This window comes from Colletotrichum abscissum (assembly GCF_030869225.1).
Source record: "Colletotrichum abscissum strain IMI 504890 chromosome Unknown Scaffold_85.1, whole genome shotgun sequence".
In the NCBI taxonomy this organism is placed as follows: domain Eukaryota; kingdom Fungi; phylum Ascomycota; class Sordariomycetes; order Glomerellales; family Glomerellaceae; genus Colletotrichum; species Colletotrichum abscissum.
Window position 1 is genome coordinate 46,781 of NW_026850531.1, and position 24,591 is coordinate 71,371.

At 49.1% G+C, this 24,591-nt stretch overlaps 9 protein-coding genes across 9 annotated transcripts; 6 read left to right on the forward strand and 3 right to left on the reverse strand.

The window, feature by feature from the left end:
• Positions 1–1,576: 1,576 nt before the first annotated feature.
• CABS01_16193 (phytanoyl-CoA dioxygenase) lies at positions 1,577–2,702 on the forward strand (the record flags this gene model as incomplete). Its single annotated transcript, XM_060549525.1, has 3 exons — positions 1,577–1,796; positions 1,863–2,238; positions 2,351–2,702. The coding sequence occupies 3 exons, from the start codon at positions 1,577–1,579 to the stop codon at positions 2,700–2,702; spliced, it is 948 nt and encodes a 315-aa protein (XP_060390102.1).
• An 839-nt stretch (positions 2,703–3,541) lies between these two features.
• CABS01_16194 (uncharacterized protein) lies at positions 3,542–5,656 on the forward strand (the record flags this gene model as incomplete). Its single annotated transcript, XM_060549526.1, has 6 exons — positions 3,542–3,590; positions 3,798–4,244; positions 4,333–4,640; positions 4,718–4,851; positions 4,910–5,552; positions 5,609–5,656. The coding sequence occupies 6 exons, from the start codon at positions 3,542–3,544 to the stop codon at positions 5,654–5,656; spliced, it is 1,629 nt and encodes a 542-aa protein (XP_060390103.1).
• Positions 5,657–6,270: 614 nt separating this feature from the next.
• Positions 6,271–7,254, reverse strand: CABS01_16195 (uncharacterized protein; the record flags this gene model as incomplete). Its single annotated transcript, XM_060549527.1, has 4 exons — positions 6,271–6,455; positions 6,515–6,813; positions 6,894–7,130; positions 7,193–7,254. The coding sequence occupies 4 exons, from the start codon at positions 7,252–7,254 to the stop codon at positions 6,271–6,273; spliced, it is 783 nt and encodes a 260-aa protein (XP_060390104.1).
• A 681-nt stretch (positions 7,255–7,935) lies between these two features.
• CABS01_16196 (primary-amine oxidase) lies at positions 7,936–9,363 on the forward strand (the record flags this gene model as incomplete). Its single annotated transcript, XM_060549528.1, has 2 exons — positions 7,936–8,321; positions 8,382–9,363. The coding sequence occupies 2 exons, from the start codon at positions 7,936–7,938 to the stop codon at positions 9,361–9,363; spliced, it is 1,368 nt and encodes a 455-aa protein (XP_060390105.1).
• Positions 9,364–10,225: 862 nt separating this feature from the next.
• Positions 10,226–12,700, reverse strand: CABS01_16197 (uncharacterized protein; the record flags this gene model as incomplete). Its single annotated transcript, XM_060549529.1, has 2 exons — positions 10,226–10,555; positions 10,631–12,700. The coding sequence occupies 2 exons, from the start codon at positions 12,698–12,700 to the stop codon at positions 10,226–10,228; spliced, it is 2,400 nt and encodes a 799-aa protein (XP_060390106.1).
• Positions 12,701–13,447: 747 nt separating this feature from the next.
• Positions 13,448–14,630, reverse strand: CABS01_16198 (pyridoxal reductase; the record flags this gene model as incomplete). The annotated part of the gene is made up of 4 exons (XM_060549530.1): positions 13,448–13,839; positions 13,909–14,344; positions 14,403–14,494; positions 14,561–14,630. The coding sequence occupies 4 exons, from the start codon at positions 14,628–14,630 to the stop codon at positions 13,448–13,450; spliced, it is 990 nt and encodes a 329-aa protein (XP_060390107.1).
• Positions 14,631–17,698: 3,068 nt separating this feature from the next.
• CABS01_16199 (alpha-N-arabinofuranosidase A) lies at positions 17,699–20,236 on the forward strand (the record flags this gene model as incomplete). The annotated part of the gene is made up of 7 exons (XM_060549531.1): positions 17,699–17,777; positions 17,968–18,120; positions 18,183–18,759; positions 18,943–19,153; positions 19,211–19,705; positions 19,763–19,895; positions 19,965–20,236. 7 exons carry the CDS (start codon positions 17,699–17,701, stop codon positions 20,234–20,236), a joined length of 1,920 nt encoding a protein of 639 aa, XP_060390108.1.
• Positions 20,237–20,841: 605 nt separating this feature from the next.
• CABS01_16200 (uncharacterized protein) lies at positions 20,842–22,725 on the forward strand (the record flags this gene model as incomplete). The annotated part of the gene is made up of 5 exons (XM_060549532.1): positions 20,842–20,946; positions 21,026–21,206; positions 21,555–21,674; positions 21,736–21,923; positions 22,687–22,725. The coding sequence occupies 5 exons, from the start codon at positions 20,842–20,844 to the stop codon at positions 22,723–22,725; spliced, it is 633 nt and encodes a 210-aa protein (XP_060390109.1).
• Positions 22,726–23,086: 361 nt separating this feature from the next.
• CABS01_16201 (epoxide hydrolase) lies at positions 23,087–24,524 on the forward strand (the record flags this gene model as incomplete). Its single annotated transcript, XM_060549533.1, has 4 exons — positions 23,087–23,771; positions 23,833–24,022; positions 24,081–24,366; positions 24,432–24,524. The coding sequence occupies 4 exons, from the start codon at positions 23,087–23,089 to the stop codon at positions 24,522–24,524; spliced, it is 1,254 nt and encodes a 417-aa protein (XP_060390110.1).
• Positions 24,525–24,591: the final 67 nt, after the last annotated feature.

Sequence of the window (24,591 nt, forward strand, 5' to 3'; positions counted from 1 at the left end):
GTAAAAATGATATTAAACACTGCTTGACTGTTACCGTAAGATCAAACATTAGTCCAAAGTATTATGAACTGGAAGCATGGAATATTGTAGTCAACTTGCAAGAAAAACTGAAGCAATTTCACCTAGACCAAGGGTAGTGATAAAGTGAGCCACGAAAGCAGCCAAGAGGCAGAAGAAGCAAGGTTACGGCTCTCAGTAAACCGGATTTTATTGGAAGTTGCTCTGTTAAAGCAGTTGTCTCATAATTCTATCCGTGATATTCGACACTGTACAAGGCATCCAGTCCATGAGTTGGTGATGGAGAACCATAGGCCTAGAGCTGACACCTAGGTAGCTGAACTGGCGCCGCATGACTACGGTACTGCTATTGCCCTCGAGATGGCATCGTCTAGATCGACCGGGCCGCCTACTGTACCGTCAGAGATGCTATCTTGGTCATGTGATCTAGAGGGAAGGAGGGTAGGGTTTGTATCTGCTGCTGATCTATTCAGGTCTTTCCCTGAGCTGACAGATGTTACGCGATTAGAAACAGCTATCTTGCCATGGTTCACGAGTTGCAAGATTCCAAATGGTTCTCTCTCATGGTTCCTCATAGAATTAGCTGTAGAGGATATCAGGAGGATTTAGTACGGCATGTTGCCTTTGCTTGCTGGTCAGGTGCTTGCGAGCCTCTTTTCAGTTTTTATACTTCCTATGAGATCTATCATATGACACCTTCATTGGGGTTGCAATGGACTAAAGAAATCCCGCCAATCTTGGCTCAGCTGCATGCCTTATCTGGGTTGCAATGATAAACCACGATGTCGCTCCTTCTATGGCTGAGGCGGTACAGTATCGAGGGAACGGGCGGGGAGAACGGGCTGGCGTATTTTTAGGCAACCGGTCGCCCAACACTTTCGTCTAGCCCCCGTGTCGAGGCCCATCTCCAGATCCCCAGTATCCAAACAGTGTCTGATAGCTTAATGAAGCTTGCACTTACTGCAACAATGCACCAGGCGCCCTATCTGTGGATTTGATCATTCTGAACCGGCTGGTAGACATGATTGATCTATGCCACTTTGGGTTCTTGTCGTCATGTGAAAATCAGACTCACCACATTGACTCAGTCTCGATGACAATAGGTGCAGATTGAAAGTTGATGTTTCTGTGTTTCTCTACTTCATCGAACCATGCGGAGCTAGACCGGAGTTGTTAGCTGCATATTACATGGTTCAAAATGAATAGCGCATGCTCATGGCTACCCCACCCACCCATCTCGCATGAGTGTGTTCTTATTCCTTTTTAGGAAGTATCTTCAACCCCCTGAATAAGAGGATAAACTTCGGCAGCTAGCTTAACACTACTGTGCGGAGTGGCAAGCATAGCCCTGTTACAACTTGCGACTATGGATACTATTCCCCATCATGCTCAAGTTACGTTACGGAGTAGTTACATGAGCTCTTGTACACTAAAACCTCGTGGTTTATAAACCATTTTGTCTTTGCAAAGTTCCCATAGCCCTGGGCACCCGACGACTAAGCTCGGTACATTGTTTGTTCTCGACATACCTATTGTTTTCGGACATTCAAATCGAATCATGTCTTCATCCACAGTGTCGGACATGAGGGCTAGATATGGTCCTGAGGTCCAGAAGGTCTCCGCCGACACACCATTGCACGACATCATCTACCTCCTCAAGCGTGACGGGGGCGTCTTCGTTAGAGATCTGGTCCCTGTCGCTGATGTCGACAAAGCTCACGAAGAATGCCGCGAACGCCTAGAAAATGATGTGGAATGGAATGGCTCCTTCTTTCCAAGTAAATATTCATAGTGTCTACGTCAAGACGGACTGATGTATTTGTGCTGACACACGATCGTCACAGAGGAGACTCAGCGGGCACCAGCCTTGTTGGCTCTCAGCCCTACGTATGCCAAAACACAAGTCATGAACCCAGTCTACCAAAAGGTGTGCGAGCACTTCTTGACCACCCGAAGTTGGTTCTGGTGGGGAAACGAGAAGAAGGAATCTGTATCAAAGCCATATGTTCACTCCTGTACTGCTATGAGCATTGGCCCCGGGGGCAAAGCTCAGCCCTTGCACCGAGACGACTACATCAGCCACAACTATCATCAAGAGGTGAGTGAATGGGATGATGAGCGAGACAAGGGCAGGGAAACAGCTGTTGGGCTCTTCGTGGCTGGCTGTAAAGTCACCAAGGAGAACGGTGGAACGCAATTCATTCCCCGGAGCCATTTGTGGTAAGTAATCTTGTCCCTTATCCATGCGCTAGGGCGCTGATAGTCGACGCATTCTCGATCAAACTGGCCTCCGACCGAGGAAGAAAGATGAACTGATGCCATGATCTTGAAGGGGCACTGATAGACACATGCCGCCGCGAGTAGAGGAGTGCATTTACGCCGAGATGGAGAAAGGCGATGCCTTCATCATGCTGGCATCCGCGTACCATGCCGGAGGCCACAACACAACAAAGAATGAGAGACGACTGATGTTTGCCACATTCTCTATTCGAGGTTATCTTCGACAGGAGGAGAATCAATTCTTGTCTGTGCCCCAAGATATTGCAAAAAAGTTGGATCACCCTATCCAGGAGTTTATGGGATATTCAATGAGCGATCCGGCCTGTGGGTACGTTGATCAGATGGATCCAATCTTTGTGCTCCGTCCCGAGTTGAAGGGCGACGGGCGTCCATCCGACTTTTGATGAACAACTAAATCGCAGTCACTTGAGATTGGAAGCCTTGCTCCAGCTTCTCAGCTTGGGACTGTCGAGAATAGCCCTTTGCTGCTTCAGGAAGTGCCTTGCTTTAGATAGATAGCTTGAGATTATGATTCATCGGTTATCAAAAGCGTACATGATTTTCAAGGGAACAGTTAAAATTACACCGTTGCCAAACCTTACGTATGAAAGCACTAGAATTCGATCATTTTGCATTCTAGTCCATTGGAATCTTTGGTGAAATGACCTGAAAGCTATTTCCTAGACGGTGTCGGCCATAAGCATCATTCTTAACGCCTCACTGGCAACGGTCATCACAGTAACTCCATGTAATTCGGGATCATATGGAGTGGCAAAGCCTGGAGCGAGTCTTCCCAACGTTACCCGAAACCAAAAGTAAATGAGAGGAAGCTAGTGATGACCATTGTTCGACCGACCTTGTAATGCTTCACATCATGTGAGTGCTAGCATGAGGCGCCAGACCGGGGACAACACGTTGTCTTAAGGGTGACTGTCCCCGGCGCGGAATTCAGATTCCTTTGTCATGACTCCACTACCACCTTAGCGGATGCTGCTTACCTGCAGGCTGCACACCTGCCCTACCTACGTACCGCTCCTCTCTACGGCAAGGTAGGTTTACGGCTGTACGGAATACATGGATTGCCCAAGCGTCCAATCCTGAACAACCAACATGAACCCAACACCGGGCGAGACTCTCTGGTCCGCCGGCCTTTCTTCCACTTGCTCCCAACATTTGGTCGGATAGTTGCGTACAAATTTGGTGATCATACCTCACCACAAGGTCTACGAGATTCGGATGCAAAATGCGTGCCAACATCGCAATGGCCAGGGGCTCGAAAGCCGTCAGAAAAGGTCAGCTCGGTTCTCCCCTCTCTTGCTCTAAATCTTGTACCGAAAACTGCACTAGAGGGCACTCAGTCCCTGCCCGGGTCTTGTTGAGCCAGATTGGGAACAAGTTTCAGCAGCGAGACATTCTGTCGCTCATGATTTCTGAGCGTGCGATTTGCTACCCGATTATGCCTCAGCTCCCGCTCAGATTTCGTCGCTGACCATCAACAGATCCAGCATGCGGAACCTGTAGAAAGAAGTGCCGCAAGTGTGACCGCGCGCGCCCTGTCTGCAATCGATGCAAGTCAAAGGGCTTACACTGTGAGGGCTACCCTCCTCGATTCCAATTCTGTGAATCATTACAGACGCACAGTTTGATGACCGCTGGCGATGAGCGGGACCCAGAAGCGGAGCAAGAGCGCGTTCAGCCTGATGTCCTACCCACCAACGAGCTTACTCCGGCCCAAAACCTGAGCTCACCAACATCGACTCCAAGTTCACTTTCTTCAGATCACCCAAGCCAAAGCCGCCGCCTCCTCCTCCAGACTTTGTCACAAGGTGCTTCTCCAGCCTCGCCCCAAGATCGATCTCTTGGCGCACCGTCACCGGCGACAATCACCGGGCACCCTGTCGACGATCTACTGCTCACGAGTAACAGCCAGAAATTGCTTGTTTACTGTAAGTTGCTCCTTGGCCGCCCGGAAACTTCCATATTCCATTTTCTCTCAGCCAGTGTGACATCATCGTTTCTGACAACTGTTTGTAGTCGACAGAGAGCTGAGCCATCATCTAACAATTGTCGTTGAAGGCGTGGACAACCCGTTCCGCGTACATGTCCTCCCACTGGCCTACAATCACACAGGTGTTCTCCATGCAGTTCTGGGACTTACCGCATGCCATCTGCACCTATCACCATCAGGTGCTAATCAGGTTGACATGGCCACTGCCTTACAACACCGTGTTGCTGCATTGAACGGTCTAAGCTCCCTTTTAATCAAGGAAGAAATCTACGGACTTACAGAAGCTGAAGAAGAGGCTGCACTAGCAATAATCTTCCTTTTGGTACTTCATGATGTAAGCTCCAAGACCCATTTCAAGTTTCTCCGCAGCGCGAGTCTCGTTGGCTAAGCAACCACATGCATGATATCTAGATATGCGAGCTGGGAATATCTGCCCATGCTGTTCATTTGAATGGCGTGTCATTCCTCTGTGGAAGAATTGCATCTCCTTTAGGAAGGGCAGAGCGGTCTGCAGCAACCATCTTCTTTTTGTCTGCTTTATCATGGCAAGTATAGTACTCGTCTCCGATCTCAAAACTTTCTAATGACAAACATGTTGATCAGGTTGGATGTCTTAAGAGGATTCAGTGGTGCTGAGAAGCTCACCTACTCCGAGAATGTCCGGAAATGTGTTGCAAACATTACTACTCCACACGCAGCCCTGCACACTTTGGTTGGTTGTCCCGCAGTCATGTTCCTCAGAATCGGGGACGTAATAGCAGCAGCCAAGCAGAATATGCAGGGATTGTTATCTACCGTCGACTTTCAGACCAGATTAGATGAGGCAGAAAGCTTTCTTCGCGACCTCGATCTCGACGTGATCGAATATCCCACACCACATCCGGAGTGGAGACAGCTCGCGGAGGCTTTTAGACATGCTAGTCTGCTGAGAATCTTACGATGGCCTGATACGTTTGTAATTCCCTGCGAAGACCCTAGGATCAGGCCATCGGTATCAGCAATCCTGGATTGCTGTGCAAACGTTTCAATGGACTCGCCATTCTTCAAGCGGCTGTTGTTCCCTCTATTTCTGGCGGCAACCGAGACATCTGAAAGACACCAGATACACTACGCCAGTCTTTGTATCGAAAATATTCGACGCTCCACGGGATTTCAACATGCAGCCATGATGGAAGTCCTTGAAGGGGTTTGGGAGGAAAGAAGACTGAAAACCCGGGGCTGGACGAATGTTCCCTGGATGGAATTTGTGAGTAAAGACCCGAATTGTCCCTTGGTCCAACATCTATACTCATTCGAATGCAGACCTGCTCTGAGAGTATGCAGCAGCAACACGCTTACCTGTTCTTTTGACTAAGTATACGGAGGTGTGCCAAAATGGCTCACCAACTCTCAATATCACAAACAGGACCGCCGGAAGATGCGATGAAGAAAAGATTCCCTAGCCACCGAACGGCAGTTTCAAAAGTTCACCCTGGAAACGTGTCTTAAAGAATGACATCGTTAATGGAGATGCCTGAGTCCCGGCACCTTGAAGCTTGCCCATGATATGTCATGGGAACCTTGATACAACTTGTTCAAACAGCTTAGCGCGGGATTCGGAAGGAATTTGCAAATGAGCCATACTACACCCACGTTACTAAATCTGGGCAACAACCGCCAAGTTTGATAGTGAGCAGATACCAAAGAGAGGCTTTATATGGAAGGAAGCGCCATTTGATCGTTGTCATCCAGCCCTCTCAACTGTGAGAGTTATAATACCCACTCAGACATGGTTTGGCATGGGTCAGATGGAAGCGACGCAGGGGCTGGACTGAGTTACAGGCACATCAGTGTGTCTGGAAAGGCCAAGCCACGATTCAGTAGTTGGCATGATGCGTTGTTTAGTATCGGACTTCTTTCAAAATTGCAATGCTATACAACTCATCGTTGATCGGCGCATATGATGTTAACGGCGTACTTCTCGTCTAGTTATACAAACCCCCATTTGCACAGAGGACTGATCCAGTAGTCCACCGAGCGTCACTGCTGCAAAGGAATGCCACGAGAGGTGCGACATCATCCACTTCTCCGATTCTCGCTGCAGCCGGTGTAGACTCGATCAAGGGCTCCATGTCTTTTCTAAACTGGTCATCGCTTTCGTTCCACTGATCTACGTCGCAGGACATGTCAGTCTTGCTGCGAGTGGCGTCTTGGATGTGAGATGCCTACCAGTAGCCACCGGGCCAGGATTGACGCAATTGACAGTAATGCCATGCTCTTGCCCAAGTTCTTTGGCCCACACACGCGCAAGTGCCTCGTTGGCCGCTTTTGTGGCAGCATATACGGTTTGTCCAGCGACCCCAAGACGAGCCGCTGCGGAAGAAACAAAAACTATTCGACCGCCTCGAGCAATGTGCGGCACGACAGCTTTGGTCAGAAAAATTGGTCCCTTCACATTGGTGTCGAAATGGGTGAGATACAAGTCTTCGGTGACTTCGTCGAGGTTTGCGTCAACACCCAAAGCCGCGCTGAGAAGTAGAGCAAAATTATCAGAGCCAGACACATAATGGACAAAACCAAGCCATAGAAATCGAGAGCGGAAACTGACTTATGAACCAAAATTTCGATTTTGCCAGTTCCACTAAACTTCAGCGTAGCGTCAACGAGCCTGGAGATCTCAGATAATTTCCCGACATCTGCCTGGATCGCAATGGCATTTGATCCGTGTTGTTGAATGTCCTTGACGATGTCTTCGGCTCGCTGGCGACTGCTGTCTGTCACGAAGTTGGCGACAACATTGGCTCCTCGCCTCCCAAGTTGTTTTGCAATCGCGGCGCCAATTCCACTGTGAAATCATGAATATTAGCGGGAGTCTAAAAAGACCGACAAAGGCGGCCGATTCCTCACCGTGAAGCGCCGGTGACAATCGCTGTCTTACCGGTAAGATCGACACCTCTGAAGTCAGACATGGTAGGATGAAGTTGTTGAAGCTGTCATGAATTGGCATTTGGATACAAAGCTTCTGAACATATCTAGCGAAGCAAAGTTCGGGAACATACGACATATATCTCTCCCAAAGATCTGGTATTGTTAGATCAGTCGCGGTTGCCGCAAGATGTAAGATCGGTAATAGTGGCCATATTGGGCTACCCCGCGTTGCGCTGTATTCCTCCGCAGTGCTGACGTGGGGTCCATTATGAAGAGGTCGGCTGGATGTCTTTCCTGTTCAAGCCAGAAGATACGCTTGGTTTTCTAGCTGATGAGCGTGTTCTGCTGCTATTGTCTCAAAACAAAAGAGTCTGAGAATGCACTTATTTCTGTTTGCTAATTGAAATGGGATTGTTCTCACCCCGCGTGAAGACAACAAAGTTGCCCCTCTTTCCGTTTTGGGGAGTGGTGAGTCGCTGCTGGGAGTATGTCCCTTTTGGGAAACATGTAAGTCCGCAACACGAATCGAACGACTTTGGGTAGTCAATTATCTTTCGTAATGAATACAAGTTCAAAGCAGTGTATCAAGGGAGTAAAAATTGTAAGTGTTCGTATGAGAACATGGAGTATTTTAAACTGGTGCTGCCAATCGAACGCAACCGCATCTTGACCCTCAAGCACTGCACTTCCTGGCCTGTAATCAGGCTTATTAACTTGTCACCATGGCCAAGCACCCCCTTGACCCCCTTTCGATCAACGAAGTGCGTCAAGCGTCCCGCGCCCTGTTCAGAGGACTGAACCTGCAGGAAGATGAGATCAGGTTCAAAGTAATCGATCTCGCCGAGCCTTCGAAAGATGAGACCTTGGTTCACCTCCTGGAACGCGGCCCTATGCCCGATCGTAGAGCTAGGATCTACTATCAACGGAAGCAAAGGGATTTCATGAGCAGAGCAATCATCAACATAACTCGCGGAACTCTCGAGAAGACTGACGACCTTCCTGATGCCCAGGGACCAGTGGACTGGGTTGAATACGACCTCATTACCACAGCTTGCAATGCCCATCCAGATGTCGTGGCTGAGGTCGCTAAGCTGAGACTCCCCGAAGGGTGAGGCTCCAATTCCCTTGATTTTGATATGCCAGAGTTAGTTAACATGATATGATATAGAGCACGAGTTCTCAATGACCCTTGGGCTTACGGAACTGACGATGTCGAGGAGAGACGCCGTCTCTTCCAATGCTACATGTATCTTGCCTTCGATGACGACGATGAGGCCAACCACTACTCCATCCCCCTCCCTCTTGCACCTATCTTCGATGCTCAGACTCTTGAGCTGGTTGAATTGCAAAAGCTTCCTTTGGGGATCGATGACGAAATTGACGATGAAACACAACCCTGGGTACCTGTCAAGCCAGTTGAGTACAGCGCAAACATTCTCGGACCCGATGCTTTTAGAAAAGACCTAAAACCACTACAAGTCGCCCAACCAGAAGGGCCTTCATTCGACATCAACAATCGTAAGGTATCATGGCAGAAATGGCAATTTCAACTGGGATGGTCTCTACGTGAAGGTCCAGTTCTACACGACGTACGCTACGAAGGCCGGCCTCTATTTTACCGGGTATCGATGAGTGAGATGACGGTACCTTACGGCGATCCTCGAACACCTTACCACCGGAAGCAAGCGTTCGACCTCGGCGACTCCGGCTTCGGTCTCACTTCCAATAGCTTGTCTCTTGGCTGTGACTGTTTAGGCCACATTGCCTACTTTGATGGCGTTCGGGTTTCAGCAACAGGAGAACCTGTTGTTATGCCGAACGTTGTCTGCATGCACGAGATTGATGATGGAATTGGCTGGAAACACACGAACTTTCGCAACATGAAATCTTCCACAGTCCGAGACCGGAAGCTCGTTGTCCAGTGCACTTCCACTGTAGCCAACTACGAATACATCTTGGCGTATGCCCTGGATCAAGCCGCGAATATTCACATCGAGGTGCGAGCAACTGGCATTGTCTCCACTATGCCAATCCGCCCCGAACTCAAGTCGTCGCCTTGGGGAACAGTTGTGGCACCCGGAGTCTTGGCCGTTAACCATCAACATCTTTTTTGTGTCCAAGCCAATTTGGGTTACTCGGTACCGCGATGACGAACTTTGGGCTGCTGGAGAGTTTACGAATCAAAGCCGAGAGGATACTGGCCTTGTAGAGTATGCTGCACGAGCGGAAAATGTTGAGGCTGAAGATGTCGTTCTGTGGCACTCGTTTGGTCTGACACACGTCACACGCCCCGAAGGTACGAGGTGATTCTTCCTATGTTTCTGATGAAGAAGATACTTACCGTGTTTGGAGTCTTAGACTTCCCTGTTATGCCCGCGGAAAAGTTGTCATGTGCCTTGAAGCCAACGAGTTTCTTCGACCTCAACCCCTCCAACGACGTTCCGAGATCCAACCAACGTGACAACCAATCGAAGCTCCATGACCAGAGTTCGGCTGCCCCTGGATGCCATCAAAACCTATAGGCACCACGTCTGTAAAGTGTTAATGGGGGCCAAGTGATTCTATAAAGAGTGGGATGTAGATACTCGTAAAGGACCATTTACGTAGCTGTCTATCTTTACTAGTCGTGCCATCTTCAGTTATCTGGGACACCCCTCATGTGAATAATGCCAGGGTATATGATGATTGGGAAATGAAGTATCGACCGAATCAATTGAATATGTTGCAAATTACTGCTCGATGACACCGCCATTGCTGCAAATTTACCTTGTCCAGTTCACTTTGTCCCAACCCAAACTGGCATTACTGCATGCACTGATCAGCAGTCTATCGAAGAGCATCCCATCACATGCTTGACACCATGCTCGCAGATAAGATAACTCTTAATGGCAGGGCAAAAGCATGGGTGAATACTTCAAAATGACGCTGATCAATACATTGGATATAACAACCTGACGCCTACGGTTCGTTCTCTAGAGTATGTATGGGCAACATAAAATAAGGTCGACTACCTTAATCTTCTAAGGTAGGCTTGCTCTTGAAAGCTTCAGCTGCCTCTCGGAGAGGCGCCTTCTGGTCTGGAGAAAGAACGGGTACGTGGCCAACAACCGCAGCGAAAACGATTCCTACTGTATCTCCTGGGTTGTCTGCTTGAAGCGAACGGAGCTGATTAGACTCGATCGAGCCGCCATTCTTAACATCTACGTTTTCTCGCACGCGTTTCAAAACAGCCTTGCAAAGGTGGTCGGTGTGAAAGTAGTCGAGAGTGAGCTCGGGAACCTCGTCATGAACTGCGAGGGCGACTTGACGAACTAGCTCAGACAGGAGGAGGGCACGGTGCTTCTGTTGGAGGTTGTCAGACATATGGACTATAAAGAACACTTGATGGCAATGATAGAGAGCTTCATAGCATCTTACCTTGGGCTTTTCGGGGTCGGAGGGGGTGCCGTCGTTGCTTGCTTTGCTAAGCCAGCCACTTCGCTCAAGGATTTGATCAATGACGTCCGCGTTAAGGCCTCTGGGATCCGAGTTGTCCAAGACCCTAGGGGCAAACAAACAAGAACAGACTCCCTTGAACTTCATGATCCGAATGCCAGCTTTTGATGTCATAACGCGATTGTTGTTGGGTTTGTTGCGCTTCTGGATCCATTGCGCAGCCGAAACTCCTTTTGAGAGCCCGAAGTTCTTGAAATACGCTTCTGGGTTCACTGGGGGATCGCCGACGAAGAAGGCGGTCCGGCCCTGTTGCTCCATCATTGAATCCAGAGCGTCCCATTTGTCCCCGTCTTGCAATAAGCCTTCCTGTTGGAGAGCCTGATAGAGCTGGATGCCGTGCATCACGTTACCGGGCTTCGCAGCATACTCGGCCCCCACGCGGTGGAAGAGAGTTCGGACGTAATGCAAGAAGAGACCGCAGTACATCGGGTGATGTTCTAAGAAGTTTGAAGTCCTTGTTTGAAGCCTCGATGCAATGCGAATGGCGTTGAATGGGTCTTTTCCGGGCCCCCATAAGATTGCCAGCTTGTGAAGATCCTGCATGTTCTCCCTGACCGCACCCTCTCGATTGCTACGAATACGCAGAGCCTCTTCGACACTGTCTGCGATTGGCTTCAGGGACCGCTGGAAATCCCTCTCTCCGTTTCGAACTGAGGGTCCGAGGGACTTGAGAATATCGAGGTACACTTGGGCGGAGAAGCATAGCCATACTTCCAATTTACCCGTGTCCATCACGTATTTCAATCCTTTGGTGAACTCATCCTGAACTGGGGATCCCCGAAACAGCTGAAAGAGCATGGTTTGATCCGCGAAGACTTCAAGGAGTGCTGCCTTATCCTCTGCCCATCGCTCGCGAGCGGTGGTTCCTCTTTTCTTGTCATTGTACCAACCAAACTTCCCGTTGTAATTCGGAATGTTTGAGGACGATTCGCTGCTGCTGAAGGCGTGAAGAAGACTGAGAGTAGTGAAGTATAGGTCGGAGGCGTCCTGGTAGCAGTTGAAGTTCAAATCATCACCCCACTGCTTATCAAGAGGGTCCTGGCCTTGAGCTGCGCAAGCAGCCTCATAGAACATTTGGATGGTTTCCATAGCACCTCCAAGCTTCTCCATCGACGTCGCAATTTCTTGCTCCATATTGCGCGCAAGCTGCAGAGCGGTATTGGTGGCAATTGAAACGGCGGCGAGGTCTCTATCTCCTGATTTATACTCGGTCCAGAGCTGGAGAATCTCTTCGCGAAGTTGGCCGAGATCCTTAAGGTACGCAGTGTAGATGAAGAGGGCTGCAGTATCGGAGTCGTCTTCCTCAGCTATGAAGACTTTAGGAACCTTAGCCTGACGCTCGATATTTGGGGCAGCTAGGAAGTCCTCAGACGGCTCGTACACGTCTAGGATGGCGAACATATTTTTGGGTCCGTCAACATGCTTGGAACCATTCTTGAGAGCCTTTTCAATGCCGCGGGTCGCGTCTTGTAGAGCAGATACGTCGAAGGCGCCCACCTGGGATTTGAAGGTATCGCGAACGCGCTCAAGAACGGTGACAAAGAAAGCATGTTTATTGTCCCCACGGTAGTCTTTGAATCGTTGAATACCTCCCAGCATGGAAGAAAACCGCTTACGAGTTTCAATGACACGGTTGAGGGATGATATGAACGATTCTGGGACCTTCAAGGAGTCGGACAACTTTCCCGCGACGAATTGGGCCAGTGGCAGGAAGTCCTTTATAGCGATGATGTGTTGAGGCGTCGTGTCCACAGGCGCTTTCTCCTCAGGTGCCTGCAATGGGTTGATGATAGCCTGTTTCTTAGCCTGCTTCCGCGCCTTACCCTTCAACCTCTCAGTCGTGGGCACTGAAGATGTAGCCTTGGCGGGTGGCTCACTCAGGGGCTTGGAGTAGCCGGAGCTTATCGCGGTGGCAGCCAGCCACGAGGCAACGGCATCAGTATCGCGCTTGTATTGCTTATAGCTTGAAAGCAAGCTTGAAGAAAGCATCATGGCGTATGTGCCGATGGAGATGAGCAAAAGACACCGAGAGGGGTATCAGAGTAGTACCGCAATTTTGGAGCAGGGGTAGAGAGAGAGAGAGAGATTATCAAAGTGAAATCTCAATGATCAACTCGAATACTTGGCAAAAGCGTGTAATCGATTAGTGGTGAGACAGACTGGATCTTCCGAAGTCAGAGGCTCTGGACGGGCATTGAAGCTTTCACCACCTGCCAGCGAGAGAGTAGGGCCGGCTGACGAGCAGTCACGTGGCCATGGCCAGTGGGTCGTTACAAAAGGTAGGTAATCCAGTATATCTAATATCCCTGATCCTGTCGGGTGTGGAGAGCATTACACAGGTCTTGCACATTGTTTCAATCCGCTAAGAGGAATTGGAGTCGAGGATGAACCGTAAGCAACATGTGCCGCACTATCTCTGAGTCAGAACACAGTAAGGCAGGCAATGGATGAACGTGCCTAACAGGTAGACACTCAGTCCCTGCGCATTTCTCCGAGCACTATCGTCGCCGTCTCGGCGACTGGCGCAAGGACAGCTCTGCTGGTATACCACCGGCGCTTTGACACTGTCGTGGACGCTAAACAACGTGTGAGAAGTAGTTACTGCTCAAATATGTGATTACAGCAAGCGAACATGGTCGTCTGGGGCAACATAAGTATATTATAGTAGTATCTCCGCTACTTCAGAGACTTCTAGATATCTTGCAAATCAAGCGAAAAGCATGGGGAAACGGCCAATCCTCACTGGTTGAGGTACTGCTCAAACTTGCCGCCATAGCGCTGTCCCGCGATAGGCAAGCTCTCAATCAGCGCCCAAATCTCTTTCAAATCGTCGTCGCTCAGCTCCACGTCTACGCAGTTCTGCACCACTCGCTCCGCTTTTGTCGACCCGGGAATCGGGATGGCTCCCTGCCGCCGCACCCAAGTGATGGCCACCTGCGCGACCGTCGCACCCTTGCGCTCGGCAATCTTCTCGACCGCCTCGACGAGTTTGAAGTTCTGGATGAAGGCGTCCGACTTGAAGCGCGGCAACATGCGGCGCATGTCGTTGGCGGGGAGATCTTCAGGCCTGCGAAACTCGCCGGTGAGGAGGCCGCGGCTAACGGGGCTGTAGGCGACGAGAGCGATGCCGACTATAGTATTGATTCGAGTTAGTCATTGCTATATTGTGAGAATGCGGCCCGGTATGGCAAAAGACTTACGCTCGTGGCATGCCTCGGCGACACCGTTGGTCACGGCATCGGGCGTGAAAATGCTTAGCTCGATCTCGACTGCCGCGATGGGGTGCACGGCGTGCGCGCGGCGTATGGTCTCGGCGCTGACCTCGCTAAGGCCGATGCCCCCGATCTTGCCTTCCTTAACGAGTTCTGCGAGAGCCTGGACGGAGGTTTCGATGGGGACATTGGGGTCGACTCGAGCGCACTCGAAGACGTCGATCTTTTTGCAGCCACCGAGGACTCGAACGGCCTCTTCGACGGAGGCCCGGATGCCCTCCGGACTGCAGTCCGGGATGTGGGTCTTTCCGTCGTAGGCGCCCTTGATGCTGAGGACGACCTTGTCCGCATCCTGCGGGTTTTGCTCGAAGTAGTGTTTGAGTAGGTGCAAGGAATTTCTGTCAGGAGTTCCGTAGTGGATTCCCTGTTTCTGTGTTAGTACATCACATATCAAAGATGGCTTTTGTTGATGGTACCCATACCCCGTTCCAAACGTTGGCACCCTGTTCGAGCGCAGTCTTCATCAGTTTGGTTGAAGCAGAGAACTCAATCTGATCCCAAGGACGGGTCAATCCTGTGAATCATTGTCAGCAAAAGAATACGGTCTTGTGATGCCTGTTTTTGAGTTTAACGAACTCACCCATCAGTCCGTAGCCGGTTGGCCCAATGGACTTTCCGACAATGGTCTTGGCGGCTGTAGTGGACCTCATGTTGGCGATGATCAAGATTGAGGTACCAAGCTTCGACAGGGTATGGTGCTTAAGGTGTAGTGTACAAAGCAGGTATCTCGTGAAAAATGCTGGATTGATAATGTACCAAGTTCAAAATCATTGGAAGGTATCTTAACTGCGTATATATCCACTTCATTTCGATCCAAGCCGTCGCGGCCATCGCCAGTCATTGCAGGTATGCCTACACCATAGGTAGTGCTCAGGTAGTGTACAGTGTCTCCAAAAATTAAATCCGGCTAATTATCTCCAGGCGCATGAGCCGGGGTCGGCCGCCGCCTCAGCCACATTTGTCGGTCTCTGGTGGGCCTTGGCAGGGTTTACGGAGCTTATGATAAGATCCGGTCCGTCTTACTCACAGGCTGCTGCTGGCGGCGCAGGGAAACCTCGCCCCTTATTGGGCGGTTCTATCGGATTTAGCTCGACATGCCCTGAGTGACGACGCAGCATTCCTAACCGTTTACCAAAGGTCCAATTCGGTGGGCGCGGTCTACCAAAGGCCCAAACGTGAGTGGATGCGTTTCCACTGTTAACTTGGCTGCCTGAACTAAGAAACATGTAGATCCTTTGGGTCTTGAGAAAGGAATAGGCAGACAGACTTTATGATACTTCATCGAGATAATCTCTGAGGTACTTGTTGAAGATAGTATCTGATGCTTAGATATCAGTATGCAAAACGATCTTCAAACCATGGCATGCTTTCGTACCCAGCCTTTGCTATCATCTCTCCAGTTTCGAGACTAGTCACGACGATATGGAATCACCTATCCTGCCGTAGCTGATATCCTACTCTCGCTGCAAATAGAGCCCGGATGACTACTGGCTTTCAGACACCAGCGGCTGACCTTGCTATGTTACCCCATTCGTTCCATGTCGACCCTATTCTGATTCGAGTCATCTCACCAACAAAGTCGGCATTGGTCCTTACACGATGAATCAGTAGTTGGGCCGCAGCCGTAAAGGTCTCGATCTTCTAGCTGGGTGCCGCGCATCTTACGTCTTTCAAGACAATGCCAGACCACTTAACAATGTCTAACCTCTCTTGGAGGTCCTATGCCCCGTCTAATCCGTTTGCCTTCATCAACGCACTCATAGTCTCTTCTTTCTCTCCGTTCAATATGGCGGCTGGGAAATTGATCGCCCGGTCATTATTAGCATACTGTGTGACGATTCCGCGTTCCAGTGTACAAGGAGGTGTACACAAATCACCACTTCTAGGTGGACAGTTACTACATGTAAAGACTTAACCCCGTGCAGTTGTCAATAAGAAGCTAGAGCAGATGGAAAGAAAGATATTGGGCTTTAGGCTGAGCTTATACGAATAAGCCATCAAAATAATTTAAGAAGAAAATCAAGTCACGACATATAGGTGTTGCGGCCTAGAGCAGACAATAGGTATCAAGCGATAAAAGATTGAAAGTACGGTCAGCCACCGTAGCTTTCCGAATTTAGGCGGACCCATCCGCGATAATCGTCATGGTCTTCTTCTTATAGCTCGTCAAGATGAAATTGCTAGGAGTACAAGCTACAGCTCTGATCAATTGAGAAGTCTACAATGCTGTCCCAGTGATACCTAACGTTTTCGGCCGTGCCTTCAGATGTTTATGTCGATTGACTCTGGACTTGCTAGGTTTCTGCGTGACTGGTTCATATTAGGCCAATTTTACGATCACAGTCTGATTAGTTCAGAAGGCCCTTTCCCTGGTATAACATTGCGCGCGATGAGCGGGTCTACGCCGCTCTTAGACTTACCATCGAGAGTGAGGGCGTACTTGAGCGGATTAAGGCAGGTGTTGCTACTGATTGAGTAGATATGGACGTAAGTCTCGGTCAAAATCACAAAGAGGATACCGGCAAGGAGAGACTTAGCATCTTTCATTCAGAAAGAAAGTCAATTCTAGCATCTAATCAGCTTGATAATCTACTGCGAGAGGCTAGACTCTATTTTAAGTGAATGCTACTTCCTGGTAGTGTAAACACCAACATCCACCTGTGAGTCGGTCTCCGCACACTCTCTGCTTCTAACAAACTTGCTGGGCTCTCTAACTTAACGTCTAAACATGTAATTACAATGGCCTTTTGTTCTAATAGCTCCTCTCTGCACGAGCGGTCAGCTGCATTGCTCGAACGTCCGCGCAACCAATGCCTTTGCGACCACGAAGAGACATCCTCGGAGACCACAAACGCTCAATACCTACTTAGCAATAAATCTCGAGTTTTCTTTTGAAGGAGGCTGATGTCGGAGAAAGTACCTTGATATATTCATAAGGCCGTAATTAGATAGGCCGGGATGAAAATCCTTGACAATAATGGCTTCGATTTTGTCACTACTCTAGGCCATTAATACAAGAGCAACTGCTAGGATCCGCATGGCTTCCAGCAACCTCGACACATTCATAGTAGTCATTGCTCATTCAGGGCTCCGAAGATTTCTCCGCAGAAAGTTAACGATTATTGTTCACCCGGGAGTATTTACATTGCGAAAGTCAAACGCAAGGTCATTATTGGAGCGGCTCTGTCGGCTCCCACGGGACTAGGCCCCCAGCTAAGTCATGAGACACGCGGGCCCAAGGAACAAGACGCGGAGAAATGAAGATCGTGACAGTTCTACACTTCTACGAAACCTAATTCTACACATGTGTGTGTTAAAGTAAACTTTTGTTTTTGGTTGTGTTGTAACTTCTCTATATTTGCTGCCGAACATCCTGTATGCGTCCATCCAAAGTAAGGACACCTCCACATGCCACTTCAGGGATGCTCGTGATTACTCCACAATTTGCCGTTGAAGCTACCCGCAATCTTCGGAGAGGAGCGTATATCAGCGCTTGCGGCTAGAAGCGAGCACGACTTTCCGCTAACTTTACACGTCCTCACAATGCCTCCTTGGCATTATGGCCACCTGGGTAGTCGTTTGTCATATGCGGAATGAGCTGTTCGGTCTTGGCAATCCCACTAATTCGTCTTGCATCCAGACTTCCGCGACTTTTCTAGGAACATAGATTCATCTACGGAAAGATCTCGAGGCGAAGTATTCTATTTCGCCACCAATCATGATGGCGATGAGCAACAATGATGCCTCTCATTTCTCTTTCGGCCCTGTTGCCTTCTTCTCCCTAGTAATCGGAACTCGTAAGTTGTCAGTTGCCAGATTATGTACCAGTCGACTAAGCGCCATTGGAGCGTATCCAATACATGTAAGTATTTCGAGTCATGGTTGGCAATATGGATCGGTGATATATAGTCAGAATGCTAGCTGCTTTATGATTGAGTTGAGCCCGGTAACAACCTTCATCTCTCAAGTTTTTGACTTCAAGCCAAGCCATGCACTGTTCTCAATTCTTTAGCCTCGTAGCTACAGCTACTGTGGCATGGGCACTCCTGCTTCAGGTTGATACCGGAAGTCCTGGCCATGAGTTAAGCCCTTTGCTCCACGGTCTTATGTTTGAGGACATCAGCAACAGCGGCGACGGAGGTACAGTTGAACCCTGGCCCATCAAAGATAACAATTGGCTGAAACATGAAATACGGTGATAGGCCTCTATTCACAGCAACTAAGAAATAACGCATTTCAAGGCGGTGTGACTACCGTCGACCCCTGGACAGTTCATTATGGCGCGGCGGAAATTTCCCATGATACCCAAACACCACTGACCGACGCCATCACTTCATCCCTCAAAATTACAATCCCCACCGGCGCTGATGGATTTACTGGCGTTGCGAACCCTGGCTACAGAGGCATCATCGTGAACGGCGGGTACTACAATACCACTTTCTGGCTTCGTGGTGATTTTCAGGGCGATGTCAAGATCCGCCTTCTAAGCAATGAGACTGATGTCGAACATGGCTGGGCTATCATTCCCGTCGACTCCAAGGCCGATTCATGGACGCGATATGAAGCCGGATTCTGGACGACAGCCGCCGCCGATGGGAACAATCTCTGGGTTTTCGAGATCTTGGCGGAGACTCTGACTAGCGGAAGTATCAATCTTGGTTACCCGACCTTGTTTCCTCCTACTTTCAAAGGTAGAGAAAACGGCTTGACAGTCGATCTGTCCGAAGCCATCGTAAATCTCAAACCCCAATTCCTGAGATTTCCTGGGGGTAATAACCTGTGAGTTGCCTTGGTATCCTTATCAACTGCAAGTCCAAAATCCAATCACTGACTACTCATTATGCAGTGAGGGAGGCGGCCCGCATGACCGCTGAAAATGGAATGAAACAATAGGTTCTCTTGAATCTCGACCAGGACGTTGGGGTAGGGCCTCGTTGCACCTTGATGTTACTGCGATGTGAGGCAATCGACTGATGTTTTTGACACTTATCTAGGGACTTGGGGATATGTCAACACTGACGGCCTTGGCCTCATGGAATACTTCCAGTGGTGTGAGGATATGTCCTTGGAGCCTATCCTGGACGTATGGGCTGGTCTCGGACTTGCGGGACTCCCACCATTAGTAGGAGATGAGCTTGAGCCGTATGTTGAGGACGCAATCCGTGAGATTGAGGTATGTTGTCTACCTAAGTTACTACGCATCAGGTAGTCGTGCTGAACAACGTCTTAGTTCGTCATTGGTGACATCGACACGTCTGGCGGGGCACTTCGCGCGTCTCTCGGACACCCAGAGCCGTACCAGCTCAACTTCGTCGAGGTTGGGAACGAAGATAACCTCGCCGGCGGCTGTGAGTCTTACAAGCAGCGCTTTGTGCAATTTTTCGATGCCATCAAAGAAGCATATCCGCAGATAACTGTCCTTACCTCCACGTCTGACCGAGCCTGTCTGCCGGACCCAATTCCCGAAGGCGCATGGCTTGACTTCCACGACTACAATGTGCCGGAGAATTACATCAACGCATATGACTTTTATGACGACTGGGATCGCGCTCATCCTGTGTTTATCGGTGAATATGCCAGGTGGGGCGTCAAATGGTCCGATATGCGAGGTGCCTGCTCCGAAGCAGTCTATATGATGGGTTGGGAGCGCAACGCAGATGTGATCAAACTAGCTGCCTACGCACCTACACTACAGAATTACGACCCTGTCAACGGCCAATGGACGGTAAGATGCCGATTCTCTCACAGTATATACATGTTATGCTGACTTGTCTTGGGTTAGCCCAACCTTATTCCCTTTACTAACAAACCCGATGGCATCGTTTATACTCCATCTTATCACGTCAAAAGGATGTTTGCTAATAATCATGGCGATGTTGTTGTCCCCGTTACAGCTGATGCAGAGCTCAACCCTGGTGAGTTCAGTTCGCTCACTACTCTCAAGCCTTTGATAGGAACTGACCGCGAAATTCTTGTTTCACTAGTCTGGTGGGCAGCAAGCATGAAAGGAGAGGGCCAAGTAATCGTAAAACTCGCCAACTATGCTTCCAACTCGACCGAGATTCGCATACAAATCCCTGGAAAGGCAGACGTTAAAGGATCATTTACCTCAATCACTGCCAGCCCTGATAATGCTAACTCAGTCGAAAACCCCACGCTCGTTTCCGCGCCCGCTGTGCTGGAAGTTTCTGCAGACCCTCACGGTGTTTTTACCATCGAACTGGGGCAGTTCGGCGTTGGTGTACTCGCAGCCTGAGGTAGATTTACGTCAATGTAAACCACTTGAGAAGGATCATTGCGGTGATCTTGATGCAACAAGCGCGACCGTTGGTGATTAAGCCTTTAGCGTCGATTGAGCCACCATACGACGGTCTGAACTTCGATTCATTATAAGATAGATACGGATATGGTTAGATATTGTCCATAGACTGTCTTGGCCTATTATTTCATACAACAGCCCTTGCAAAATCTTTCCCAGGAGGTGTTGCGTCGTGAAAGTGGCCAGTCAGTTAGAACGATTACATGGGTAGCTGATTTCAATCTTACCGACGGTCTAATTATCAATCCGTCCTGCAACGCCGAGTTCTGCCACCTGCTTTGTTAATCGTCATGCGGCTGAGGTGTGCGGGCGGGGGATGTCAAGTTTCAGCTCCATCTACACTCTTGTGGGGAATCATACGGACGAAGTTCGACCGAAAACTACACCTATTAAATTGAATTTTAAGCGTCCTAAAAATACTGGGTCAGAAGTCCAGCCCGACGGCAAACCAACCCGCCAAATTCAAGTTTTCTTTTGGGCTTCCACGACTGGACTTTCATTCTTTCTCTACATCACGTGTCATCTGACACGACGAATCTCAGATGGTGAACATCGCCATTGCCGGAGGAACTGGCGGCGTTGGGCGTAGCATTGTGGATGCACTCAGAAATGATCCGAGACACTCCACCATCATCCTCTCTCGTACGGTACGCCATGATCGTGCTTCCAAGAAGGCTTTTCCCTTTCATAAATTCGTTTGTGCTTACAATAGTCAATCGTAAACAGGAAGCGGCAGAAGATAAAGCTGGAGTCCCTGTTGTGGCAGTTGATTACGACGACAGAACGTCCCTGCAGACGACCTTGGAAACCCACGAGATCCACACCGTGATATCAGCTCTAGCCCTCCACATCATTGGGGTTGGCCAGGCTCAAATCAACCTCATTCAAGCAGCCGACAAGAGCAATTGTACGCAGCGTTTCATTAGTAGTAGCTGGGCAGTTAGACCGTCGAGTCAGTGAGTGAATTCCAGTCGCTGCGTGCTTTGTTTGAAAAGTATGAACCTACTGAACCAGAGTCTTTGTAGGTATTTGAATCTTTTGCCACACGGGTTCCAGCACATTGCTTCTTACAGCGAGCTGGAAAACTCACGGCTTGAATGGACAGCATTCAATTGCGGGTGGTTCCTCGACTATTACGCAATGCCCCATGTCGAGACATACATTCCGCAAACAACCTTTGTTGTTGACATGGCCAACAGGCAAGCATCCATACCTGGAGATGGAAAACAAAAAATGACATTCACCTATACCAAAGACGTCGCCAAATTCGTCGTGGAAGCTCTCGACCTAGCCACATGGGAGCACGACACATATCTCATTGGCGACGAAATGACCTGGGAAGAATTCATTGCAATTGCCGAAGAGGCTCGTGGAGGTAAAATCTAGTTCTCTAAAGTACATGCTGATCGACTTACTAAGACTTTTATTGTTGATAGGGAAGAAGTTCCATGTCACATACGATAGCGTTCAGAAGCTCCAATCTGGCGAGATCACGGAGCTGCCAGGCCAGGTTGCTGCATACTCGTACTTCCCGAAACAGTGGGCTCAACAGCTATTCTCCACCTTTGGTTTCTGGGTCACTGAAGGTCTCTTCGATTTCCCAAAGGACAGGGCCTTGAATCAGGTATTCCCACACCTAAAGGTTACTGGAGTGAAGGAAATGCTTCAGAACTCATGGGAAGGTCGGTAGTGTCTCGGAAATGGCGTCGCAATGTTATCAAAGCCACATCTCCAACTGTCTTTTCCCTCAACGTAGCTCAAAATTTATCAGTGCTTCACACTCATCACTGAGAATGGCACAATCTCAAATGGAGTTCCAAGGATCGACGCACCTCCCTGAATGAAGTGAACGTTTCATCGAGATACAGTAGATACCTGAATCGAGTATGAGCTGTTGGCTCATTGGAACCGTGTGACTAGCTAAAAGGCTCGTCTACTTGATCAATTCATCTCAAGTACATGTAATAATGAAGGTAGCAAGGTAGGGTGCCGGAGACATTGTCCCAGGTCGCCATCGCAGAACCCATATTTTCAGACAAGGACATGTTGCTCATGTGTGGTTCTTCATCTTTGTTTGCTCTCGTATCGCGAGGGGGCTGGGACCATTTGCATTACCGTAGTAATCAGGGACCTAATAAGTCCGGGACTAAATCTGGTCAGGCTGATATTGTATGGATGATGTATTAATGGGAATCTGGTATCCTAGGAAACGCCATTGACAATGGGGAGCATAGGCAAATCGTTTTAGTTGGCACAATCCCATAGGTCGCATCATAGCTTCCTAATTTGAATTTCATTTGCGGGAGCGTAAAGTCAGAGCTGAATTTCTTGAATTTCCCTCTGGATAAGATATGCACACGACTAACATATTTCTTTCATCTTGACAGTCCTCCGCCTCGGGCCCCGCGTCCAACGGTCGAATGTAACCAGGCGTGATTAATGATCATACCCACGCTCGCCTTCGCCAAAGTCTTCCAGTACAAGGATTCTTTTTCCCATACCATAGCGCCTGAGTCGAACACGGCATTAAAATTGCTCCGAGCCTAATTGCTATGGGCCTGAGTGGGGGTTCTTAGTATCAAGATCGTCTTTCCTCGGTGGGCAAGTTGTTGTTGTTCGCCACTCGGTAATAGTTTTCGAAAGATCAGCATGGATTGTGATTAGTTCCGACTGTATGATTTTACTACCGATATAAGGTTGTGCGTTAAACGGATGAATGAATTTTGATTTTCTTTCCCTGCACTCGCAGTCTTTCTGTCAACTTAATATCAAATACAATCGCAGAACATGTGGCCACTACTGCCCACCTTCTTGACTTTTTTTCAGTATACCGTGGCCCTCGAGACGACACCGAGAGTCACAATGGCTCCCTCAGAGGAGTTCAATCTTCACATTCCTGACTCCAGGATCGAAGATTTCGCATCGCTCCTCTCTGCTTCAAAGATCGGTTCCGAAACCTGGTACAACAAACACAACAATAAGGACTTTGGCACTACCAGGAACTGGCTCGCTGAAGCAAAAGACGCGTGGCTTGAGCTTGACTGGCGAAAGCAAGAAGACCGCATTAACAGCTTCCCCAACTTCAACGTCACCATTAATGACGTCGATGCTGGACCGACAAACATCCATTTCGTTGGCCTCTACTCCAAGAGAAGCGATGCCTTACCGCTACTCTTTCTGCACGGGTGGCCCGGATCTTTTCTCGAGTTTCTTCCGTTGCTCGACATTTTGAAAAGCAAATATACTCCAGAAACTCTTCCTTATCATGTCATTGTTCCCTCTCTGCCTAACTATGGACTTTCCGGTGGGCCAATCGATATTGAACTCACGCTTGAAATAGCGGCGAGGCTGATGAATGAGCTTATGATCACTCTTGGCTTTGACTCAGGCTATGTTGCCCAGGGCGGCGACATCGGCAGCTTCCTCGCTAGAATTCTGTCAGCGAATCACCCACAGTGCAAAGCCTTCCACAGTAAGCAATATTGGCTCCATACGTTCAGTGGGTGTTCAGATTTGTACTAATACTGAGGCAGTCAATATGCTTGCTCCATCATCCCAAGACGAGCTTCTTACGACGGTCAACATCACCGAAGATGAGGCACAGCACGTACAGCGAATGCTGAACTTCAGCGCTACCGGGTCGTCGTATCTTCTGGAACATGGTCTCAGACCCTCGACGATCGGCCTCGTCCTATCATCAAGCCCACTTGCCATGTTGGCCTGGTAAGCTCCATATCACGGATTGACTTGCAAGATACTGTCGTTGCCTAACATTATCTAGGATTGGCGAGAAGTTCCTCGAGTGGCCTGATTCCCGTTATCCACTTTCTGTTGACACAATTCTCACTATGGTAAGCTTTTACTGGTACACAGACACTTTCCCAAGTAGCATGTATCCCTATCGTGCTCTCGCGAGCGCAGCAGCAGCAAATGTCCTCTTTTCTGTTGCAACGTCTAAAGAAAAGCCATTTGGCTATTCGGTTTTTCCAGCAGAGAACATTCTCTTGCCGAAAGCGTGGGCTGAGAAGGCCTATCCAAATCTTGTGTTTTACAAGCGCAATGACAAGGTATGCCCGATTCCATCAATAAATTTTGTGTTCATGTTGTACATCTAACGTTTGAACTTACACAGGGGGGACATTTTGCGGCATTAGAGCAGCCCAGAATCTTCCTGCAGAATATTGAAGAGTTTCTAGCGGTTGCTCGACCACTGATTGGGCTTTGATGGTTTGGCGTCCAGGCGTGTGAGGTCGTCCACTTCTGGTCGTCCTTGAAGGATTGAACTACGAATT